General features: G+C 32.0%; 1 protein-coding gene across 1 annotated transcript; it reads right to left on the minus strand.

Moving 5' to 3' along the window:
- Positions 1-25,360, minus strand: LOC148621822 (geranylgeranyl transferase type-1 subunit beta-like). The gene is made up of 9 exons (XM_088576591.1): positions 25,186-25,360; positions 19,999-20,123; positions 18,820-18,887; positions 17,926-18,077; positions 17,247-17,379; positions 14,931-14,976; positions 11,045-11,229; positions 9,997-10,105; positions 1-1,974 (listed from the first exon to the last, which is right to left on the minus strand). Exons 1-9 carry the CDS (start codon positions 25,329-25,331, stop codon positions 1,829-1,831), a joined length of 1,110 nt encoding a protein of 369 aa, XP_088432717.1. The 5' UTR covers positions 25,332-25,360; the 3' UTR covers positions 1-1,828.
- Positions 25,361-26,404: the final 1,044 nt, after the last annotated feature.

The raw sequence follows: 26,404 nt of genomic DNA on the forward strand, positions 1-26,404 counted from the left end.
TTAAAACAGATCTATGTTTTATTGGAATTAACTAAAATTGAAAACTCCACAGACAAAAAGAAATTTTTGACAAACTCTAAAAATACCTATAAATATAAGAATATTTGTAGTGTGACAAGTTAGTTGTGTTCAATAGGTAAACTACAGTAATATCAAGGGTTAAAAAAAATAACACTATTTGAGCAGCAATATGTTAACATAGGTAGTGTTTTGTAATACAGTCACTATATATTAAAAAAAAATATTAAGTAGCAGTCTTTGTAAGAATCATGTAAAATCTGTTATATGTACTACATCTCAAAAAAGGCTACACATTTTAATTTTTATTTTGAAGTTGTTTGGTAGGTCTTTATGATGAAATGTATTATCATTTAATCCAATCTGATTGCCAATAGGAAATAATCCACATTGAAAATCCAATAGTTTTTATTGTATTTTAGTGTCATTTACAGAGTAATCTCCCTTAATTTTGAATTCTACAGCACATTCTTCATAATTTTTATCTGCTAAGAGCAAGGGTTAGTTAAAAAAGACAAATATTGATTTCTGTTTACTGTAAGATTTTAAACAAAATATAAAAAATAAGGGCATCGTCCTTTTGCACCAAATGAATAAAAAATCGTAGTTAAGTTGCACCAAATTTTTTTTTCCTGTGTAGTCCTTTTCTGCCAGAAAAAGGCTACCTTTTGTGCCAAATACAAATAAGAAAATTAAATATTAAAAAGGTAAAAATCTAACTAAAATAAAACTATCATGAAATAAAGAAAATGAGTTAGAAATGCATGATATATCAAAATAACTTTTTTGAACATTAACTCTGCCAGGGAAAGCTGTCGCTCCCAGCCCGGAAAAAAAGGAGGAGGGTCTGTATTTACATTTTTAAACTAAAATGAAAGGCTTGTATTTCTTATATTTTCATAATTATACTTGACAAAGAGATGAACAACCAGTTATAAAGAGATTTTTTTTAAAAAATGTGAATAACATACAATAACAACACCACACATCTAATATAGCACTAAAACAATATCAAATATAAATTAACCTGTATTTTGGTCCAAAAGAATCAATTCACTGGCGCAATTTAACTAATCGAAAAGTAAACTGGCGCAAAACAGTTGTGGCGCAAAAGGCATCCTTTTTGGCACAAAAGGAAAAGGCTCAAAAATAAAAATGTGAAGGCTTTCAAACCATGAATCACATTTTGCATGATTCTTACAAAGACTGCTACTTTAAAAAATACAAAGTACAAAATGACCTGAGTGACAAAGAGAAACAGTAAGTACATGGCAGTCCTATCCATTTTAGGTTGAAGAAATGAGGGAAAATGAAGAAAAACAACTCAAAGAAGTTAATGTAGTATGGCCCCAGTAGTGAGCAGGTGTTTAACATTTAACTACCATCAGTGCTACCAGCCAGATACTTCAGTAAAACACTCATTTTATGATTGGGTTTTACAGTTATATCATTACAAAACAAATGTCAAAAAATAAAAATTGAATCAAATAAAACTCAATTAAATTGTAATAACATTTTAGCATTTTCTCCTCAAGACAAATTCTATATACCAGTATAGTAATATTTCAACAAATCACAAAAGGATCATATACTAATTTTTCAAAGTTTCATCAATTCATAAATATTTTGGCGACAGGTATTTCTACATTTAATCTTCGAATATAATTCCTCAAAGGCATAAAGAAACTAACATTCCTATTTTTTTTTAAATTAACACCTTCTCATGCCAATATTAACTCCACACACACAAACTTGTATACAGAAGGAATAGAATACAAGGAGGTATACAGGAACTAACTAGTTACTATCATCATGAGTTCTCAAGCCATAACTTTTGTATATTTTCTAAATGTTGAGCTGCTCTCTGGCTGATGTTTAAAGCTGGATGCATTGGTAAGACTCCTTCATCTCCTATCAGTGACATTCCACATACTCCAAAGTAAGCATGTAATGCATCTGTAAAACAAATATCAAAGACTTCAAAAAATTGTTTTAAGTCGACAAAATATTTGAGGAATAATTCCATAGATGAAACACTATCAACTTGTTTGGACAAGTATATAAAGTTTTTTTTTTTCATTTTTGAAATCATGATAAACCTCAAATGCATCAAAGTAATGCAATGTGACTTAATTGTAATGTTAGATCGAAAGTTTTTTCTCGGGTAAATAATAACGCTGACTACTTCCCCAGGGGAGCTACAAACACAGTGACAAAGGAATAAGATATCTCGGGATCTATACTAGTAATTGTCAGTAAACTTAGATCAATAAAAGAAAGTTTGTGTGGAGAAACAAAATAATTACAATCTAAAAACAATTTATTTGAATTCATTATCCATTACTACAACAATATAAAGTGAGTGTACATTAACAAAACATTAACTTTAATTTTCCTAATTAAGAAGAGATTTTAATTTTAGATCTGTACAAACTCCAAAGTTTGGATTTTTATCTGAAGATTATATACCTATAACTACCAAGACAATAAAAATATAAAGGTAAAAATGATGACAATATCATCACCTATATGTAAATGTTTTCTTTGAAGCCTGTTTGATCACTGGTTATTGTGGTCAACAGTGAGATCAGCTGATTGGTTTGGAGTGATGAAGTAACTATTATTTTATTTGATCTCACTGAAAGCCTTAAATACTTAGGATTATGTCATTACCAAAAAACCTAAAGGATTTCAATTTTGATTGCCTTAAATTGCAGTAAAAATAAACAAGATATAACAGATAAAATACATCATTTTAATTAATTTCTTTTGTTTAAAATGGGAAAACTGCATGGGTTTTCCATACACCAAATAATGCTATTTTAAGGAATAAAATCTTAGGGCAATCTATATTTCCTAATAAAAATCTTGAAAAATTCTCTTTTTTTTTCGATTACATATTGCGTAAAATTTATAAGTAGTAAAAAATCAAAGTAATTATAATCTGACAGGAAGTGAGGAAATGAATCTTGTCTTGATGACCATAACCTAATGAAATGTCTTGGGTAGGTAAGGGACAGACCAATTTCTTCTCAAAAGGAGGTAGGGCTGCGATTTCATGTTGAGCTAGAAATTTTGTTCATGTAAGTACAAAAATTTTTTTTTGGCAGAAGCAGAGTTCAAAAGTTTTTATCTGAAAATCTACATAGTTAAGTTTCAAATACGGTGAGTATTGAATAATAATTTTTGGAATCATTTATTTCTATTTTTAAATACCAACTCTCTCCCCCTCAGTAAAAAAATGGTTTGTGCCTAACTGGATAATAAACTTTCTATCAATCTGATAGACAATTATATCTGTCTCCGACAGAAAACTTTAATCTCCTTGAAAATTAATTTTCACATTGTAATTTGAATGATACAAATTTCATGAAGTAGAAAGACAACACATATACAACGAATTTAAACATGGATGATTCAAAAAATTATTTATAAGCCAGTTCTTACAACATACAAAATATATCATCCTATTCAAATTAACAATGGTGTTATTTTTTAAATTAATACGCTCAGTAGATTGTATTGTTACAATCTAGATAATATCCAGGTCAGAGTAGCACAAAAAATTAACAATCTTTTTAATTTTTAATAAACTATCACATTTCTGTGAAAATCTACATAAGTTATAGATGATTAATATTTAATTGTCTTCTATGACTTAATTGGTGTCAGCCCAAAATGTTCTAGGTTATATTTACTTCACAATCATTAAAATGTTACACATGAAAAGTTATTTCATAAATCAGTGATCTTGATGTTAACACTAAAATATGGTCTGAATATTCCTACAATCTGTCTTAATCAAACCCTGAATATTCCTACAATCTGTTTCAATCAAACCCTGAATATTCCGACAATCTGTCTTAATCAAACCCTGAATATTCCTACAATCTGTTTCAATCAAACCCTGAATATTCCAACAATCTGTCTTAACCCAAACCCTGAATATTACGACAATCTGTCTAAACCGAACCCTGAATATTCCAACAATCTGTCTGAACCCAAACCCTGAACATTCCTACAATCTGTATAAACCAAACCCTGAATATTCCAACAATCTGTCTAAACCAAAACCTGAAGATTCCTACAATCTGTTTCAATCAAACCCTGAATATTCCGACAATCTGTCTAAACCAAACCCTGAATATTCCTACAATCTGTCTTAACCCAAACCCTGAATATTACGACAATCTGTCTAAACCGAACCCTGAATATTCCAACAATCTGTCTGAACCCAAACCTTGAATATTCCTACAATATGTATAAACAAAACCCTGAATATTCCAACAATCTGTCTAAACTAAACCCTGAATATTCCTACAATCTGTTTCAATCAAACCCTGAATATTCCGACAATCTGTCTAAACCAAACCCAGAATATTCCTACAATCTGTCTTAACCCAAACCCTGAATATTACGACAATCTGTATAAACCAAACCCTGAATATTCCAACAATCTGTCTAAACCAAACCCTGAATATTCCTACAATCTTTCAATCAAACCCTGAATATTCTGACAATCTGTCTAAACCAAACCCTGAATATTCCTACAATTTGTTTTCATCAAACCATGAATATTCCAACAATCTGTCTTAACCCAAACCCTGAATATTCCAACAATCTGTCTAAACCAAACCCTGAATATTCCTACAATCTGTCTAAACCAAACCCTGAATATTCCTACAATCTGTCTAAACCAAACCCTGAATATTCCAACAATCTGTCTTAACCCCAAACCCTGAATATTACGACAATCTGTCTAAACCGAACCCTGAATATTCCAACAATCTGTCTGAACTCAAACCCTGAATATTCCTACAATCTGTCTAAACCAAACCCTGAATATTCCTACAATCTGTCTAAACCAAACCCTGAATATTCCTACAATCTGTTTCAATCAAATCCTGAATATTCCGACAATCTGTCTAAACCAAACCCTGAATATTCCTACAATTTGTTTTCATCAAACCATGAATATTCCAACAATCTGTCTTAACCCAAACCCTGAATATTCCAACAATCTCTCTAAACCAAACCCTGAATATTCCTACAATCTATTTCAATCAAACCCTGAATATTCCGACCATCTATCTAAACCAAACCCTGAATATTCCTACAATTTGTTTTCATCAAACCATGAATATTCCAACAATCTGTCTTAACCCAAACCCTAAATATTCCAACAACCTGTCTAAACCAAACCCTGAATATTCTAACAATCTGTCTTAATCAAACCCTGAATATTCCTACCATCTCTCTAAACCAAACCCTGAATATTCCTACAATCTTTTTCAATCAAACCCTGAATATTCCGACAATCTGTCTAAACCAAACCCTGAATATTCCTACCATCTCTCTAAACCAAACCCTGAATATTCCTACAATCCGTTTCAATAAAACCCTGAATATTCCGACAATCTGTCTTAACCAAACCCTGTATATTCCTACAATTTGTTTTCATCAAACCCTGAATATTCCAACAATCTGTCTTAACCCAAACCCTGAATATTCCAACAATCTGTCTTAATCAAACCCTGAATATTCCAACCATCTCTCTAAACCAAACCCTGAATATTCCTACAATTTGTCTTCATCAACCCTCGAATATTCCAACAATCTGTTTTAATCCAAACCCTGAATATTCCGACAATCTGTCTAAACCTAACCCTGAATATTCCAACAAACTCTCTTAACCAAATCCTGGTTTAGCATGTAAATACAAGTATAAAATTATGAATTTTGGTTTTAGACCCCCTTATCAGAATGATCCCCATCAATATCCAAATGGTCCAACTCGAAAATCTAGAACTTTTTTCATTTCATTTTGTAACTGTCATATTTCAAATATAATTTTTTTTGCCAGATTTTATTTTGTGTACAAAACAAATGTAGAGTCAAATACATTATTATATCCCAAGATTTTAACTATTAAAGGAAAATAAAAGTTTCCATTCGGAGTTGGGTCCTTTAGACATTGATATGGATCACTCTAACAATAGTCAATAGTGTCGATTCTGTAAGTCAAAGAAACCAAAAGAATTTGATAAGAAACAAAACATTTAATTTTAGACTTTTTTTACCTAAATATGAACCAACTTTAAAATGGGTCATAAAATTAAAAATTTAAATACACTACATTCTGCATATCCAAAAAGCCCCAGCATTTGTTGGTAAAATAAATGAACGTTAATTTTAGTTTGGATAAAAACATACATATGGTTAGATGTATCAAAGAACACAACTGATATTGGTGAAGAAACTGCAAAGTCTAAAAAAAAGTATGCTGATACCATATAGCAGGGCGCTTATTCTGGCATATTTTTGCAGTCTGTCTAAATATGCCAAAACAAATTCAGTGAAATATTTACTATGGGTTCAAGTACTTTGTGCACCAGTAGCCATTCCTCAAAATAAGAAATGCTAAATTTTTTAGTATACTGTTTTGCCTACAAATCACCAAATTTCACACCTGCCATATGGTAGATTGTCACAGAAAGGAAACTTGAAATAAAAAAGAAATGTTTTAGGAAAAAAAAATTGATGCCAAAAGTATACAGATTATGTGGTAGAGTAATCTTTGTACAGTTAATTCATTTCCTTGAAATCTTATCAAGTAGGGTGATGTATGCCACCTAAGTTTAGAAATGTTGAATTTCTATATCATGTTACATAATTGTATTATTTCTTAATGTTTAATATCGTTACAATTAGATATTAAAGATAAGTCAGTATTCTATATGAGCTGACTATTGATATTAACTTGTCAGTGTAACTGTCACCATAGACAAATCATTCCTATCAATGTTTACTTTTCAGTGTAAATGTAACCATGGACAAATCATTCCTATCAATGTTTACTTCAGTGTAACTGTAACCATGGACAAATCATTCCTATCAATGTTTACTTTTCAGTGTAATTGTAACCACAGACAAATCATTCCTATCAATGTTTACTTCAGTGTAACTGTCACCATGGACAAATCATTCCTGTTGTTTACTTTTCAGTGTAACTGTAATCAATGAGGAATCATTCCTGTTGATGTTTACTTTTCAGTGTAACTGTAACCACTGACAAGTTATATATGTTTCTTTGGTGTAACAGTAAGCACTGACAAATTAATCCTGATGATGTTTACTTTTCAGTGTAACTGTAACTACTGACAAATTATTCCCTTCAGAGTGACTGTAATACTGACAGTTATTAATGTTCAAATTGTTGTGTGTCAGTTGATACTTATTATTTAATTTATCTTTTTCATATCTCAGGTGTCTTTTATTTATTTGCTCTTTCATTGGACCATTTGGGTCACATGTGGTTTTTGATATGGACTTCTATTGTTTTAGGTCACTTTTAGGTTCACTCCGTCTTTGTTTTGGATAGGTAGACATTTTGAAATTTAGAGTTCCACATTCCCACTCACGCATGTTTGAATTGTGCTGTATCACTGGTCTTCGGAACTGTTCATAATGAATGTTAGATTGCTAGATGTGTGATTGTCAGAGTCTGTGAATGAGATTGTGGAATGAATTAGTTGTTATGAATGTGTAAAACAACTTAACTAGATTAACTTTATAATTTGAAAAGGTTAGATATTCAGAATAAAGATTATTTTGAAAAACTTTATATTTTAACCTAAGAGACAGCTATCTTATTTGCTAAATAGAAGACAAATAATCTAATTTATTACATAATCTCATAATTTCAGAATAAGATACACACAGCTTATAAATGCCTCTTATGTGTGCAGTTATACATTTAATATTTAGTACTGTATACATTTGATATGCACTCATATTTAATATCTAGAGTTTACTTTGATGTGTGACATGAAAATTATGTAATACTTATTGCAAGATCTTTACTACTTTTGTGATGTGAGCCTGTGTTAAGTTTTATTTGTTTTAATTATTATTACTGCTAAATATTTATAATTTTGCAGTGTTGCTTTTGCTTATTAAGGCATTCTAATTAAGGCATAAGTTTGAATTGTTTACTTAACTGATGAATGAAAGCTAAATTAAGCCATTTACAGGATAAATAAAAAGCTTCATCGAGTGCAGCATGATATAATTGCAGTGGTTGAACCCTGAACAGTTGGGGCAAGTGTGGACACAATAATAGTTATTGACACACTGAAACATAAGGACTTACAATTTACTAAAGACACATCAAATGGTTTGGACACAGTACTATACAAAATTTTAAAATGAATGAAAAATTTCCAAATCAGACCAAAAATAGAAAAGTCGATTTTTTTGGGAGTGGCCCCTTCAATCCCTTATTACTCAAAAACCCTAGGATATCTGAAATCTGATTGAACAATACAGCCTGGGGTTTTAATGAGGAATAAAAAAAAATTTGAAATAGGACAAAAAATAAAAGTCTATTATTTCAGGTTGGCTCTTTAACCCCTTATAACTTGAAAATCAGAAGAGATATCTGAAATCTGATTGAAATGTACAGGCAGGGATTTTTATGAGGAATCCAATAAACTTTTTTTTTTCAAAATTTGGATTAAAAATAAAAAAGTTGAAATTTTTGGTGGTGACCAACTTCAACCTTCTATAACTTGCAAACAGTCCAAAACACACAAAATCTGCTGATACATTTGTTTACCAGAATTAAATAAGGAAGACAATAAAAAAAATCAAAATAAACAAATAAAACCAAACATTCTACAAGGCTATAATTAAACACCTATTTTTACCCTTTTTGGCCCATTTTTTCTAAAACTGTACGGGCAAAAAACTCCAAATTGCAAAGGAACCTTCCTTTAGTAGTAAAAAAATCATATCAAAATTTCAGAGCAATTGGTCAACCACAACTAATGTTATCACATGGAAATGAAGTCTCCAGATGTCAACTGTGCTATAACATATACAATTTTTTTTGTATTATGTAAATTTTTTGCCGCTGTATAAAAATCTTATAAGTTGTTTAATAGTTTATTCAATTTAATATGAGTATTGTATATATATACATTCACTTTGTTGTAAAATTGCATTGACTATTTAGAGTTATCTCTCTTTGAATCTAGGATCTTATCTTTAACACTGTACTACAGATATACAAACAACCTTATTCTGAGTTGAGAAAAAAAAAACACTTCAATTATAGAGGATTTTCTAAAAGATAAAAATTGTATTTGCATTAAAGTGATTCTTGAAAACCTAAGCATATGTAAGGACTTCAAGAACTGATTTTTTGTAAAAATCAAATTAAGTGCAATATTGAATCCTTTGTCTCTCAATTAACACAAATTTGAAAGAGTAACCAAGGGAACTAAGATTCTAGAGGAAATCAAAAGAATGTAATCCAGGGTCAAAGACCAGACAGGGAAAACAGACACACACAACCAAGAAAATAAAATAACCAAAATAATGCGTATAAACCAACAAAAGTAAATGAGCAACTCAGACTCTACTTAAAACTGGGAGCATGACCAAATGCACTGGTAGGGTAAGCATCCTTTGCTTTTCTAGAAACACTTCACAAGTTGCTCATTAAAAGTCAAGTAAAAGGAAAGAAATACTATGACATGTTGATATCAGGCTCAAAATATCTTTACTTATTTAGATAAAGAATATCACAAGAACTCCAAGCATTCAATTACTGTTGAAATCAACTCAAGTTTAATTTTGGAACCAAATTTACTCAATTTGAAGACTGATCATAAAATACAAAATCTAAATAAAAGGTTTGATTCAGGATATCAAACAAACCTAATATTCAACAGTTATTGATTGATTGACTGCTGCGGTTTAACGTCCAAGCAGCAATATTTCAGCTATATTTAGACGAACAACAGTTAAAATCAACCCACTAATATGGTCAAGAAATAAGTTTATTAAACATACTATCTATAATAGGAATGTCTGCACACAGTCCTTTTAATCAAAATCTCATCAAAAATCTGTCACCAGGTGCTTCAAATATATGATTTTTGTGCCTACCAAGCTACTCATTTTCTGACTTACCAGGGGTGTGGTCGGGCCATTTGGCAAACCCTCCAGTTATGCTATTCTGGGTTTCTAGCATAAATCCTTTGTTGAATTCTTTGTCAGTTAAATCAAATATGTCTAGCAACTGAAAAATTATAATTAAAAAAATAAATTCTCATTTTTAAATGATTAACATACATCCTGTTATTAAGTTATACTTGTGTAAGTACATGGTATTTCAGTAACATTTTATGAGTGATTTATCAAATTCCATACGACCTCTAACTGCAATAAAGACCTTATAAATACAAAATGTAGGTCCAGGAGCAAATTGTTCCATCTCCATGAAAAAAATAGGGCATTTATCGAACCTTGAATGATACCACGCCATCTAATGGTGAGGAAACTCTAAAACTACAATTAGATTTTGCTGAAAAATTACCTTAAACTGTATTTTATGGTACAAAATAATTGTGCTAAATTTAAAAAGTCTCAAGTCATCATCAGAAAACTGTCGAGGGATGGACAGATGGGAAGACACACAACTTTTTGGAGAGCATCACACGATGCCTTTCCACTTTGTGTGGCGGGGTATAAAAAGAATTACACAGGAAGTTGCTAAAGCAAAGAAACAACAATCAATTAAAAAGTCCTCGTAATTCCATTGATTCCATCAGTAAGGCGAGGTAGAAAAAAAGGTATTGTCACAAGGTAAAGCAAGTCACATTGTGTTGATCCAATTATTCTACTTTATCTCGAAATAGTGTTCTTTTGAGGCACTGTTTACTCTACTCATATTCTGAGCAAGTGATAGAAACTATTTTGAAAAAAAAATTAAACATGATAAAAATTGCCAATTACAGTAAGTTAGGGATGGTTGGGTGGCAGACAATTGTAAGGTCTTTCCTTGCATCCATCTATTTTTAGTCTGTACATCTGTACATGCTAGGCAGCTAATGATATTAACAGATTTATTGTTTAGCTTGTTTAACCTCATATTACACTCAATTATGTAGAACATTAGTGTGTAAAGAATGTCTTTTTCTACTGAATATTTTTTTAGATTGAACTTTCTGCAACTAACCTTTAACGTAGCTCCAACCCAAAAAGAGTAGCACGTGTCAACAGGTTTATTTGGTCGTCCTTGGAATCCTGTTTGCTGTCTGGAAATACACCATCTTTTTAATCGTTTAACTTGTTTTTCATTAAATGCTCCCTGAAGTCTATTCATCAGAACTAGTGAGGCTATTGCACAAAAAGTTGATCCACCTACAAAATCATAGAACTCTAAGGTGATTGAAATCATGATCATAAATGGAAGACAAACTACTTTGGAATGTTATAGGTATCCACTTACCATTAAATGCATCACATCAGAAGTTTGAAGTGAGTTTGTGTTGACTATGAATGGTTTTTGAGTTTTGTGGGACAATGAGCAGCTGTGTTGAGTGCAGCATGATATAACCATAGCATGTTGAACTCTGTTCACTTTGAGCTAGAGTGGACACAACATCAGTTTTTGACAAATTTAAACATAACAACTTACAGTTCATTATGGACACTATTTTGCACAAAATTTGAAATTCAAATAAAGGTGAAATAGTTCTACAGTAAGGGTGCTCATCAAAGACCTTTGCCTTCCATCCATATAATTCAATAACAATATGAGATATCTAAAATCTGATTTAAAGATGCAAGCATGGATTTTCATGAGGATTGCCTGGAAACTAATATAACATAAGGAGGGGGGTTGTGGTATACACCAAAACAATGAGTTTCTAGATATCTTCTGGAAACATAATTTTCAGGAATCAGAACAGAAGCTGTCGATAAAAGACAACATCAAGCCATTTCGTTTTTTGGAGAACAGTTTTATGTGAAATAAACAAATAAAGTTTTCCTGCTATTCAATAGTTGTTTTATCCATCAATGCTGTTTTCTTGCATTTCATAGTTGAAAAACCATGACTAACTTCTCACAAAACATGCCATCCTAATTATTAGTTCTTCGCCTGTGTGCAGTGGAGCATCAAATACACAATAAGGGGAGTGCCAACTTGTCCTCGTGCCCATTGTCATTTAATAATCAAATAACAAAAGATTAATTTCAAAGGCGAAAACAATTGTCACTAATTCTTCAATCCGTGTGATAAACTGTTTCCAGATGTCAAATATCAATACACAAGCTTGGAAAATTAAAACATCTTTTTAATAAACAGCTGGACTTGACACCCCTGTTTTAGTGAAATACCTGATTTGCATACGAACAGGAAATGTAAACATTTTAGCCGACTGGTTGAATGGACCCAATACATCAATGTATTTTAATCAATAAATAGCTTGCAATCACAGGGAAACATAAAAATACTCATATATAAAAGATTAATGATGAAAGAAAATGCATTTCAGGGAATTTACTGGAATCCTTTCATCTCAATGTGGTCTTCTGCTAACTTTTTTCATCAATCTCCCTTGCCAAGAAGGGGGTGTGTGGTATACACGAATTCGCTTAATACACAGAAGATATGGTAATAAAAAAATAATTTCAAATTGGACCAAAATCAGAAAGTTAATTTTTTAGGGCATAGTCCAATTTCACACCCCTATAACATTAAAACAGTTAAAGATAAGTCTTTTCTGTAAAAGTTTTAAAACTGAATTCCCAAAGAGTGCATTGACAACAGAATCATCTAAATGAGATTAACTATGAACTACTACAAACCATTCTAATTCCAAGACTTATTTCCCCCTTTTGGCCCTGTATTTTCAAAGAAGATCAGTAAAAAATCTCCCAAAATATAGGGCTCTTTGCCATATCACTAAGAATAATGTGTTCAAATATCAAAAAGATATAATAAGTGTTTATCATAAATAAACAAAAGTTAAGGATGTAGACCTAGGGTAAGGGATATAACTCGTGAAATCAAAAATATGTTTGTATCATATTGAATTTCAACAAAGCATATCAAGCTTTCATTTGAAACAAAATGAAATCAGTCCAAGTTACTTTGATGCTTACATGAGATTGATGTAAAATGCTAAACACAAACGTTCCAATGATTTGTACGAGTTGTGTCCAGGTCTACCTCCTTAAAGGATGCCAACAATGACAACAGTGAAGATGACAGCACGGTACTATTATATGTTTGCAAAACTTGTTTGGGTGTGCATAAAAATTAATGAAACTACAAAAACACAACAAAATTTCTATATGATTTACGAAGTTAATGGATGACTGAACCAAAGGCCAAAGAGCTTCAATAAGTTTATCAAACTTATGAAGCATAACAAAGTTCAAATCATAACATGCAGTCAGAGTTTCCAAGATCTATGCAAAGAAAAATAATGGACATATGTATACAAGTTTGTATGGGTATTTGTAAAAAAGCTGGGGTATAATAAAAATAAAAACAAATTCTGAATTGAACATTTTCTAATATTACGAGATATTAAAGGGAAAGACCACCTTTGCATTACCTTAGGCTCTTATGATAAATCATACACACGTAAACAAAAAATAAATAACTTTAATGCAAAATGTGCTTTTATAAAATGCTCAAGGCTATGCGAAGTTCAAAATCCTAGAAATATCAGTGGATAGCCATCTTGCAGAACTCTCCTATCTGAAGGAAGATCATAGCCAGATTTTATTGATTTTTACCGATAGCTTCCGATTGGCTCGTGACATCACAAAGTCAGTTTGGTACTGATACAAGTACTGCAAATAATATGTAAGCAAAAAATATTCCGTAAATATTTCTACGATCATGTTTATCTAATCACCAAAACACAATGACTTGTCAAGCTTGCGATTGCACGAATGATAAAAGAGAAATGTTCTAAAAGTTTTTTTACCAGCAACACAAACATTCTTCAGAAGTAGCCATGAGATTTTCCTTACAAATACTAGTCATCTGGCTGCAAATTCTGTTGTTCGTCAATGATGTGTGACATTTGCTTATACATGTTGTGCCTCAATCTCTTCTTCTATTTATTTTGGGTTGAAATTATAGGGGAAACGTCCCAAATTTGCGATTTCTTTGGACATCATAATCAATTACCTATTTACTTTCACTTTACAAACCGCCTTCGTGACATCACAGTTCAACCGGTCATGGTGGCGCCCATAAGGACGGGAAATTCAAATTTCCTAATTATAAATCTTGATTTATTAATTAACAAAAGGAAATTAATTTGTTTCAATTTAATTTCCATGAATATTTAACAGATTAGTTTCGATATTTATGACTTGTACAATAACATGGTCTTCTCCTTTAATAACTTCCATGTAAACAGAGCAAATATGAAATGAAATAAGTAGACATCACACCTATACACCAGACAAATCATTTCCTACTGGTACATGTAAATAAATAGACATCACACCTATACACCAGACAAATCATTTCCTATTGGTACACATAAATAAGTAGACATCACACCTATACAAACCGACTTCGTGACGTCACAGTTCAACCGGTCATGGTGGCACCCATAGGCGCGGGAAATTCAAATTTCCTAATTATAAGTCTCGATTTATTAATTAACAAAAGGAAATTAATTTGTTTCAATTTTATTTTTATGAATATTTAACAGATTAGTTTCGATATTTATGACTTGCACAATAACATGGTCTTGTCCTTTAATAACTTACATGTAAACAGAGCGAAAATGAAATGAAATAAGTAGACATCATACCTATACACCAGACAAATCATTTCCTACTGGTACATGTAAATAAGTAACCATCACACCTATACACCAACAAATCATTTCCTATTGGTACATGTAATAAATTAGACATCACACCTATACACTGAACAAATCATTTCCTATTGGTACATGTAACTAAGATTTCTACTGGTGATAAAATGATACAAGTTTTTTTCTTCGGAAAATATTTGTTCCCAATATTTTCTTTCTTTACATGTATCAATATTACCAGTGGAAGAACATGTATAATTAACTCACCATGAGCTTCTGTTCCTGGTCCCTGTCCTATACCTCCTTCATATGTCTGAAAAACAATATATATTATATGTGAACATCCTCAAATTAAAGATAAACCTATTTAATGTCTTTATAGTAAAAGCGAGACAATCCTGCTCAATTTTATTGGACAAACAATGTTGTTTATTAAGGGAACCATGATTCCAATAATAATCAAAAAGAATATAAAGATCAGATATATCAGTTACAACAATAAATAGTTATTCTCAATTTGCACTCAATTGACTCTGCAGTCTTCTGTAAAAATCAGTTAATTTTATTCCTTCTGACTATGGTTCAAAGAAAACTTTCATACTTAGTACATTTTTTCCCTTTAATTTACACCATAAAGAGTGTTCCACAGGAATGTCTCAGACCCTAAAGTAAAAAAGTTCGAATTCTATAACAAAGCTGTGTCAAGTTAGAATAATCTTTTCTGAGGTTGTCTTCAAAAACTCAGTATGCATTTTCTGATTGAATTTGAATCCTGTATTCATGTTTATAATAAACTTTGTGATAATTTCACAAACTCAAACCTTGCTTGCTGTAATTTCTTTGTATTTTTGAGACATTATAACATGTTTTGGTGATAACCCAAAAATTATGTTTTAACTTCCAATGGGTAAGACAATGAAATTTCACATGGTTAAAAATAGGAATATCCTGGTTTTAAAAGTGAGAAATTTGTCTTCAAAAGTCAAGATAACCTTTACATCCAATGAAAACCCAAATTAGAATACAACAATTATAAATTGCCAAGCAACCAAGGTGTGTATGAAATACTGGCCATTATACACGTACATGCATCTTCGGTTTGTAATAATTACTTGCCAAGCTACCTAAGGTTTGCACTGATTACTTGCCATGTTATCTTTGGTTTGTAATGATCCATAGTATAAAATGTTTGTTATGGTTACTTGCCATGCTATCTTAAGTTTTGCTATAACTACTTCCCATGCTATCTAAGTTTTGCTATAACTACTTGCCATGCTATCTAAGGTTTGTTATGCTTACTTGCCATGCTATCTAGACTTTGTTATGGTTACTTGCCATGCTATTTAAGGTTTGTTATGGTTACTTGCCATGCTATCTATGGTTTGTTATGGTTACTTGCCATGCTATCTAAGGTTTGTTATGGTTACTTGCCATGCTATCTAAGGTTTGTTATGGTTACTCGCCATGCTATCTAAGGTTTGTTATGGTTACTTGCCATGCTATCTAGAGTTTGTTATGGTTACTTGCCATGCTATCTAAGGTTTGTTATGCTTACTTGCCATGCTATCTAGAGTTTGTTATGGTTACTTGCCATGCTATTTAAGGTTTGTTATGGTTACTTGCCATGCTATCTATGGTTTGTTATGGTTACTTGCCATGCTATTTAAGGTTTGTTATGGTTACTTGCCATGCTATCTAAGATTTGTTATGGTTACTTGCCATGCTATTTAAGGTTTGTTATGGTTACTTGCCATGCTATCTAAGATTTGTTATGGTTACTTGCCATGCTATTTAAGGTTTGTTATGGTTACTTGCCATGCTATCTATGGTTTGTTATGGTTACTTGCCATGCTATTTAAGGTTTGTTATGGTTACTTGCCATGCTATCTAAGGTTTGTTATGGTTACTCGCCATGCTATCTAGAGTTTGTTATGGTTACTTGCCATGCTATCTAGAATTTGTTATGGTTACTAGCCATGCTATCTAAAGTTTGTTATGGTTACTTGCCATGCTATCTAAGGTTTGTTATGGTTACTTGCCATGCTATCTAAGGTTTGTTATGGTTACTTGCCATGCTATCTAGAGTTTGTTATGGTTACTTGCCATGCTATTTAAGGTTTGTTATGGTTACTTGCCATGCTATCTATGGTTTGTTATGGTTACTTGCCATGCTATTTAAGGTTTGTTATGGTTACTTGCCATGCTATCTAAGATTTTTTATGGTTACTTGCCATGCTATTTAAGGTTTGTTATGGTTACTTGCCATGCTATCTATGGTTTGTTATGGTTACTTGCCATGCTATCTAAGGTTTGTTATGGTTACTTGCCATGTTATCTAAGGTTTGTTATGGTTACTTGCCATGCTATCTAGAGTTTGTTATGGTTACTTGCCATGCTATCTAAGGTTTGTTATGGTTACTTGCCATGCTATCTAGAGTTTGTTATGGTTACTTGCCATGCTATCTAAGGTTTGTTATGGTTACTTGCCATGCTATTTAAGGTTTGTTATGGTTACTTGCCATGTTATCTAAGGCTTATAATAGTTACTAGCTTTAACATCTTAGATTTGTAATGATAACTTGCCATACTACTAGTGATGAACTGTACAGCTTTCTCTGTATTGACACCACTCCAATCATTTACTATATAACTAATACAACAGGCACAGTACACAAATCTCATGTCATTCTCACTGCCTTCTGGTACACAACAAAAGCTTCAAAAGTAACAAAACATAAGACACATTATACATGTATTTATCAGTGATACAAATGAGCATCTAAATGTAGTCATGCTAATATATATAAAGCAAAATTGATATGCTACCCTGTATTGTATTATTTAGCTATAATAACAATTCAGTGTAAATAAAACTGTATACATGGCTTTCAGATAATTCAAGCACTTGTGACAGAAAATATTTGTTAATAATCTGCAGAAGAATAAGTGATACATCAGCAAGGGTTGGGACACTGCTGCCCATCTGTATATTCTAGGCTGGTAGGGACACTGGTTCATACATGTACTTATCTCAGAAACAGTAATCTACAATACACATGTACATCAGAAATGCAAGGAAGAAGGCAAAATACATGTAGACTAAGTATGTTGCTAATGTCAACTCCTGAATATTTAGCTGTACAATGCCATGTCTTCTAGCTTTACATGAAATATTTTTATCAGTTAATCCTTTTTGATCCAATCTACAAAGCATTAAAATTATTGTCTGACCGCATGTTTATACATGATCTATGAACTTTACCTTCCGTCATCCTGTTGTAATGACATAAGTCCTGTAGCTATAGCTTTCTTGTTAACTCTTGACAGATTGTCACCAAGTATGAGTAATGTTAACAGGGCAGTATAGGTATTGGCGATGTGTCCTGAGTCAAATGGGATTGGATTCTTCCTTGCCTGTATTATAAAGGGATACAAAAATGAAATACTCTGCATGCACAGCTTGATACAACACATATGTCAAACTGAACAATACTTGAAATATTTCCTATAAACAAATATCCAAGTCACCACACATATACCTATTGTCTATGTACAAATTAAAACATACATGTAAGTACTGGTAGGCAAATTACAAATGTTTCATAAAAGGCACAAAATTTTACAAATTTACCTTCTAAATACAGAAGTACATGCATGGTAATCATTTGTTGGTCATGGCAGTTTTCTTCAGTTCAACATTTTTACCATAACTCCTTCACAATTAAAAGTATCCATCCCTTGTTTGAAGAATATGGAGTTACCTCCCACTTCAATTACAGCAGGTATTCTACATTGAATCACAAACAGGCCAAAAATATATTCTACTTTCTGTCAGCCACAAGGATGTAACAAGCTTTTAAAAGCATGTGTAATTTCTACCATGGATATATGCAGGAAAACATATTTCACTTGGAATTGTCAGATATAGAAAGAAATAATATCTTACAAGAACATGAGTTTAAAACAATAACTAAACAAGGGAAAGAAAGGATGAACTGCAAAGGGAGATAAACCATGCCTGCTGCATGTACATGTAGTTTTTTTGTAGTATGAAACTCTTGATGAAAAAGAGTCTCACATTCTTTGAACTGTTTTCTTTTTACAAACAAAATGTGAGCATCATAAGCTTACAAAATAGTAACCAAATATAGCTTACCTTTTCTGATTCAAATGCATGACCTAAAGTTGAAGACCCTCTAAATCCACATAGATGTATATTACTTTCTACAATTAAAAATAAACAATAATTAATTATTATCATCAAGTACTGAATCATAGTACAAAGCAATAGAAGATCCAATCTGAGTGGTTAGAATTTAGCTAGACACACAAAACACAAACAATTAAAGATTCCTTGCCTTTTCACAACTGAATTGAGACTAAATTAACATTTTTGAAGTGAAAAAGGAAACAAATTAAACTTCCTGAATAATCTAAAATTTCTCTGTAAACTTTGCTATTTGCTAATTTAACAAATAGCATGATATGTATGTAAGTGTTCATGACATTTCCTTTTCACTAATTTTACATTTTATGAATAAGGGTAACACCAATATTACCAAACACTAATCCGATCCATAATAAAGTCAAGTCCAAAATAAATCTGGCAAAATAGATATAACAACACCAGAGCAGCTGGCACTGCAATGGTCCTGACTTGGTACAGGCATTTCAAACAAAATTGTGGGTAAAATCTAAGATTTACGGCAAGCTATTACCCTCCCTCAACCATTGCGACATGAGTATACCAGTGGTAATTAAATAGCATTTGCATGCTATTGCTTCATAAATGGTAATCAACGGTCATGTCAGCACAAAGAACAATCATTACTCATTATTTTAGAAGAAACTGAGTATTTTTCAAACAAGGACTGATATCTAGAAAAGCATTTGGTAAGAAACCTTTTGAGGCGCATTTCCTCACACCCTTATTCAGGAGTCAGTTACCCAGATATTCATGGTATTCCAAGGAAATCAGAATAGTTAGTACTTGCCCTAGCATAGAAAATCAACAATCAACCGTGAAATATAAAAAACACATGCAGGAAATAAAAGTATATTGCTGCACAGGTAAGGAAATTTTATAAAATTAAAATTAAAGTTGTCTCTTTTATCATAAATCTGAGTGCTGAGATGACCAATCTGGTAGTGCATCCTTCACTGCAGACAATATCTTTGTAAGGTGAATTGACATTTCCTTTGTGGAGCAAGAAGAAGATCCAGCTATATACCTTTCTTTGTATGGATTCTTATGAAAAATAAAGAAACATTAATATAAAGTTTGAACTATATTTCTGACTTTTACATGTACATGCATAAAGACAATAAATGGTACCTAAATCATCTGGTAGAAGCTGAAGAGAATATATCCAGTCAATCATATTCTTTTTTTCTTTATCTATTACATCAAGTGAATCCAACATGTCCAAACCAGATATTCCAAAAAATGCTATAGTCATTCTGAAATGATAAATTACTATGTACATCATATACAATATAAGCACACAATAGAAACATATACGTACCTGCATACCTTAACAACATCTGTATACAACATTAGATGAAAATGTGTAGTTACATGTTTATACATTTTTGTACATTTTAAAATATTTTTGTACATGATCTAAGCCAAAATGTTCATATCATCTATCTCTCTGTCTAATCAAACCTCAAATGTCACCATAACATTGCACCAATCTAATATGTTTTTAATTGAAGGTTGATGCCAAACTGAAAAAAAAATGATGAATGTGCCCAAACTAATTTAACTACTCTAGTGCTGTCCAGTTCATGGAATTTCAGAACATCTTTATCACACATATATGGTCTGCAGAAGCTGTCATTTTTACCATTTATATTTTGTTACTGCATGTTTAATCCCATCTCATAGACAAATTGTACAAGACAAGAAAAACTTTCCATCAACCCTTACATCACAGAACCATATAAAGTATCATATTGACATACATTTGTATGTTTCTTTAAGTACAGATGCTGTAGGTTTGATTACATGTTAAATCAAGTAGGCTAAGGTCACAGATTCATTGCCAAATTATCAGTATGAAATTAATACATGTAAATCTTGAACAGTGACCACATCTTGCTCTAATTCATCACAGAAAGCCAATATCATGTTTTTTTTCTTTCGTATCACATTTAGTAGCGAATGAACATGATAAATGGCTGTGTTGAATAAATATTACTGTGGAGGCCTTTTATTTGTCGGTACCAACTTTTATGGTTTATGAGAAAAAGATCAGTTTTTAGCTTCTTGAATTCCTGGATTTGACAACTCTACAATACATACCAATATTTCCATTTTGTGGGTTAGCAAACCCACAAATACCACAAAAATTGGTACCCAACCAAAACAATAATACTTCTACAGTATCATCAGACAGTAGGGTACAACCCAAAATGTGTAACCAATACCTGTACCAATACCTAATTCCCCATACCCAAATCACTATATTGCAGATTTTTCCATTATCATTAGGAATTTTATAATGGAATTTGGTCCTAAAGTTCTCAATAACATTTTAAATCAATTGAAGTTAAAATAAATTGATTTTTGTTTTTGATATTTTGACACTTACAGGAGTTTTCTTGGCTTTAGACCATTAAGGGCCCATAAGATGGACCAAGGGCCCATTTTATATAGGAGCCTATGGAAATATTAAGGATATCAATGGGACATTTGAAAAAAGATGGGTCAAATTTTCAAATTCAATGGGCAATAAATCTCTTAATACTGTCATAAGGGACAAATAAAATGGTTTATTTTGATGCCTTATCAAGAGGCCCAGCCAAATAAATGACCAGTTTAATTCTACATTTTTGTATCTCAAGACACTTTCCTGTAAATTCTTGGATAATCCCGGCACTTAGTCGATTATATGTTCCCAAATATCCAGAAATGTGTAAACAGAAGTTACTGTACCGAACTAATTTCTCACTTTCCTGTCTGAATTTTACATTTTTCTGAAAACACTGAGAGGTTAAAATTTCACTTTAAGAATTTTGATAACATTTTGAAGGATTTTATAATGTTTTAAAAAAGAATTGTTGAAGTTAAGACATTCTGCATCATTCCTAGAACAAATCACTGTACCAGCAAAGAATGGATACTCTCTTATCCAGAATGAAAAAGATTCGTACCAGCAAAGAATGGATACTCTTATCCAGAATGAAAAACATTCGTACCAGCAAAGAATGGATACTCTCTTATCCAGAATGAAAAAGAAAGTATCATAAATAGAATCTGATTTTAATTTACCGTCCTTGAAAATTATGTATATTTTGATAATAGTATGGTGTTCTAATGTAAAATATAAAATTGTACAGGTAACAAAAAAAAAGGACTTCGATTTTGTGTACAGGAATTTTTGGTAAGACATGATTCTTGCCTAGCCATCATAAGTGAGCAAAGCTCACTCTTAAATGTATAGAAATTTGTCTCAAAATTAATCTTACTAACACATAAAAAAATTTCAACATGGAAAACAAGTACATGTACATCACGATCTATAGCTTTAGAAATTGTCAACAATGCAGCGTATACAAAACATTTCAAAGATGTCAATGTTATTTGATTGGAACTACATCATTTTGTGATAAATCCCTGCTTTATATGCCAAACCTGGAACTCATTTCCAGACAAATTTATGAATACATGGAATGTCTGTGGCCAACACCAACTGTTGAAAATATCCTAATCAAATAATAAATGACACATAGTCTACTTCTTAAAAAGGAAACCTTGTCCTTTATGCTTCACTCACACTTAAGCCATCAAGGCCAATGCCTTCCTCATATTATCATTTTGTAAATATATACAAATTTTCAACTGGAAATATCACACAATGAAGATATTAGCAAAAGAGTATTATTTGGGTACGATGGAAATTCAGTGTGGGCACGGTTTACACATTTCAATATCACATAACGAGAATAGGTATGGCGTATATGTCAAAGAGACAACAACCACACCTGGATGAAAATGTCAGCCCAAGGCCACCTATTGGTCTTCAATGAATGATAAGGAAATCCTCATACCAAAACATCCTTATATACAGGTACAGCGAAAGAGTTGCCCTACATACTCAAGTAACATAAAAAATTTACTAAATGTGTAAACAAAGCAAGATAACACAGAGGCCAGAAATTCTTGGGACAGGCGCAAAAAATATGGCGAGGTTAAAGTACTTTGGTATGATCACTACCCTTCCTTTTTAAAATCTGGTCACTGTGGAAAAAATATTACATAATTAAACAAACCAGTTCAAAAAGGTATGGAAAAATTTGTGAAAGTTTTTACGAGCTTGTGATATAGAAAAACCTTGATGTAGTAACTTCTTGGTTATATAAAGATTCCTTTCATTAAAATCTGAAACAATTTAACATTGTTACAAATATGAGCAAATCAAACCAATTGTGATATATAAACACCATATGATTGTGACAAGGGGACATCACCATCTAAAAACAGATAGTAGACAAAGAGAATGAAAAATCATTCCTTTTATTATAAAGTTACCATATTCGACATAAATGCTAAGATCAACTGCAGTGTGAGTACAATGTATATACCTTAGTAGGAGCCCACTGTAGATCTCGCCATTTTCAGGACAGACACAATTCTTGCCTATCTGCACACCATATTTTATCCCATAATGAAAATCATTGTATGATACAAATGTAGCTCACTATTGAGAGTAAAGTATCAACAATCTTTTAGACAATTTTTCTTAAAATTTGGGATGAACTTGTTTACCACGAGAGTACAAAACATCAGTTGGCAAGAATTTAGTCCGAATTTCCTCTGACCCTGCAACCCTCCTCCTTTTTATTTGGATATTAATATGTCAGGTTGGGGTCAGAACGATGTGCCATACAAAAAGTTGCAGATTCAGCAGTACCTCGGAGTATCACCCTTCACGCACTTTTTACGACTTTCATGTTGAAATCGTGTAGGTAGTGCATACCTCGTTCTTTTCGGGATTCATTTTTCTTTATGCTGATGTAAGTTTTATTGGCTATTTGTCATCAAATCTCGGTAAAAAGAAGTTGGAAAGCCTTAACCCAGGGTCAGCAGCCATTTACTTTCAATTTCTAACTTTGCGTGACACAAGTGAGATTTGGTCGTATGCAAATGAGATTCCATCATACACGGATAGTCACGTGAGATAAAAAAACACTGCCTTCTTTGTGTGTCTAAACAAGTGTGTGTACTGGAACAGCATATTATGAAAACACCTGGTTGGATCCAATTTACAATTGTTTGGTGATCCTGCTGCAATACTTTTGGTTGAACTGTGAATGTTTTAGATGTGTAAAATATTACATGTGGCATCCCATCCTTAGAATACCCTAATTTAATTATTTAAACTCAATTTTCGAGCAGGTTATTAAAATATTTATTGGAAATGCATTGGGAGGTGTGTGTTTGGAGGGGGGGGGCAGAGGACAATCATATACATTTTCTGCTGGATTTTAAATTGCTTCATATTTTTAAATAGCAGTTTATAAATATGTTTTGCACTTATTTTTAATCTTCAATCACTTAGATTGGATCTCATGTACTTGGCGATTGCAATACTGGTATAAAAACTTGTTCCAGTATAGTGATTTTGTTTTTTCAAAATTTTGTACAGCGATGTGCATCCACCGATCGTTTAGGTTTGCATGTCCTTGGGGAAAAAGACCTACTTGGAAAGAATATGAAGACCTAGTCAAATTACTACAAGAACAAAGTCCACTTAAGACTAAGACCATTGACGATTTAAGACTCACTCTAATGACAGTAGCTGTGTATCACCACCTTAATATGTAATTTTATCATGATATTTTGATTTGTGCTTTCATTAAAATAGTGCTCAATTTTCTTCTAACATGTATGAAATAAATATCATACAACAGTTTTTGCAGTCTTCCATATCAAAGTCAACATTACTAAATCAATAAAAGTTAATACTGTGCAGAAATGAGTAATTACAAAACAGTACTTGAGTTAAATTTTTACAATACTCATGACAATACTTACATGTACTACAATACTATAGATATATATGTACAAGTAAAATATTTATTTTTTTAAATCACAATACTGGTATACAATACTGGAACAATTTTTATACCAGTATTGTACACAATACTGGTATACCAGTATTGTGATCGCCAAGTACAGGAGATCCCTTAGATTTTTAATATATTGAAGTTTAATGTTATTTCAATATGAGATTTTAACCCAACATATCAATATCCAAATAAAAAAGAGGAGGGTTTCAGGGTCAGAGGAAATTCGGACTAGCGAGAATTACTTGTTGACAAGTCCAAATAAATGTATCGTCGTGGGAAACTATTTTTTTTATTTATTTTTGATTGGTCGCATATTTAAAAAAAAAATGCCTCAGCGAACGTCATGATTAACAATCCAGGTAAGAAATTCAGTGCCGTCTCATAATTTAGATTTACCACGTCCTCTTATGGATTACACCTGCCTAAAAAAATAAATTAAATATACCTGTTGTTGTCCAAAGAACAGTAGCGAGAAGGGAGGATCTGGAGGCATCTTTCAAAAAATTTTATATGTTTCTTTTTCAGAAAAGTCGTTTGTGCCATGAATAATTTTGTCGCCTTCTCTTCGGAGATCCTTCTAAAATCGGACATTCTCGACCCAAGGCTAGTTCGTCCTATCGTTCTCAGAGCGAATTTAACAATTTTAATATTCCTTGATACAGATCATAGTCGTTCCTGAAGGTGCCCACGTAAGGCAAAATATACAAAAATCCTGTAAATATAATCATTCTTTATCTAGGACCTGTCAGGAGTTAATTTTTAAACAAAGAGTTAAATATAGCTCTAACGTGACTTGTTTCAGAGTTCATGTACTGAATCAATTTTTTTATCGATTGTTTGATTTTTACCCATCTTTTGCAAAAATATGAGATAAAAGGAAAGTACGGGAATCGAATTCAAATGTATCTTAGCATAAACTTGTTGTAAGGGTTTCAATTTCTAGCTAAACAGCAAACAATACGTTTGAAAATAAATCGACAGCTTGAATATTATTATACCGACACCGAACGACTTATTTATTCGGGTAATGCATAGAAATACACAGGTACTGATAAGATATCATCTATTTTTAATTAAAAACCAATCAGCATATTTAGTTCGCAGTAAAAAATGTATATTGGGTTTGTTTCTTGGCGTCAATAACATAGAATTGAAATTGATATATTAAATATACTTAAAAAGTGGACCAAACTCTCTGCATATGAACCTTAATGGGGTATGCCAATGGGACTCTTTTCCTGCGGTAGTGTGAGGTAATTACAGATGCTATCAGGCTTTACAAACCTAAGGGCTCTGGCGACTGTATGCTATATAAATTCTGATCTTCCATTTAAATTGATAAAGAGTGATAAGCACATTACCGACATTTCGTGCAACAATAAGGCTTCGTTTATTCAATAATATGAGGAAACTAGTCCCATTAGAATCGAAATAGATCACGGAAACTTCATTTTATCATCGTTTTACCATGGGCTGGCCATTTATGTCGTAATTTAAAACAATGCAACATGCAAATGACCAAACCGAGGTAAAACAATGATAAAAGGAGTCTCCCCGAATTTTACTTAAATAATGCTAAATATCATGTGCTATATATAAATTCTTGCTTTCAAACACCTTTTTTAATATGTGGGTTAAGTTTCTGTTATAAATGCCATTTTCTG

The sequence above is a fragment of the Perna viridis genome, chromosome 3 (assembly GCF_037379345.1).
Source record: "Perna viridis isolate PV_CMFRI_1.1 ecotype Kerala chromosome 3, ASM3737934v1, whole genome shotgun sequence".
In the NCBI taxonomy this organism is placed as follows: domain Eukaryota; kingdom Metazoa; phylum Mollusca; class Bivalvia; order Mytilida; family Mytilidae; genus Perna; species Perna viridis.

Bases quoted from the DNA above. Each gene is read 5' to 3' on its own strand.
- LOC148621822 (XM_088576591.1), bottom strand. From the start codon at position 25,331: ATGTCCGATTTTAGAAGGATCTCCGAAGAGAAGGCGACAAAATTATTC. The intron at 18,078-18,819 runs GTAAGCTATATT...TTTATAATACAG, and splicing joins ATGCATTTGAATCAGAAAAG to GCAAGGAAGAATCCAATCCC. The intron at 11,230-14,930 runs GTGAGTTAATTA...ATGATTTTGTAG, and splicing joins ACCAGGAACAGAAGCTCATG to GTGGATCAACTTTTTGTGCA.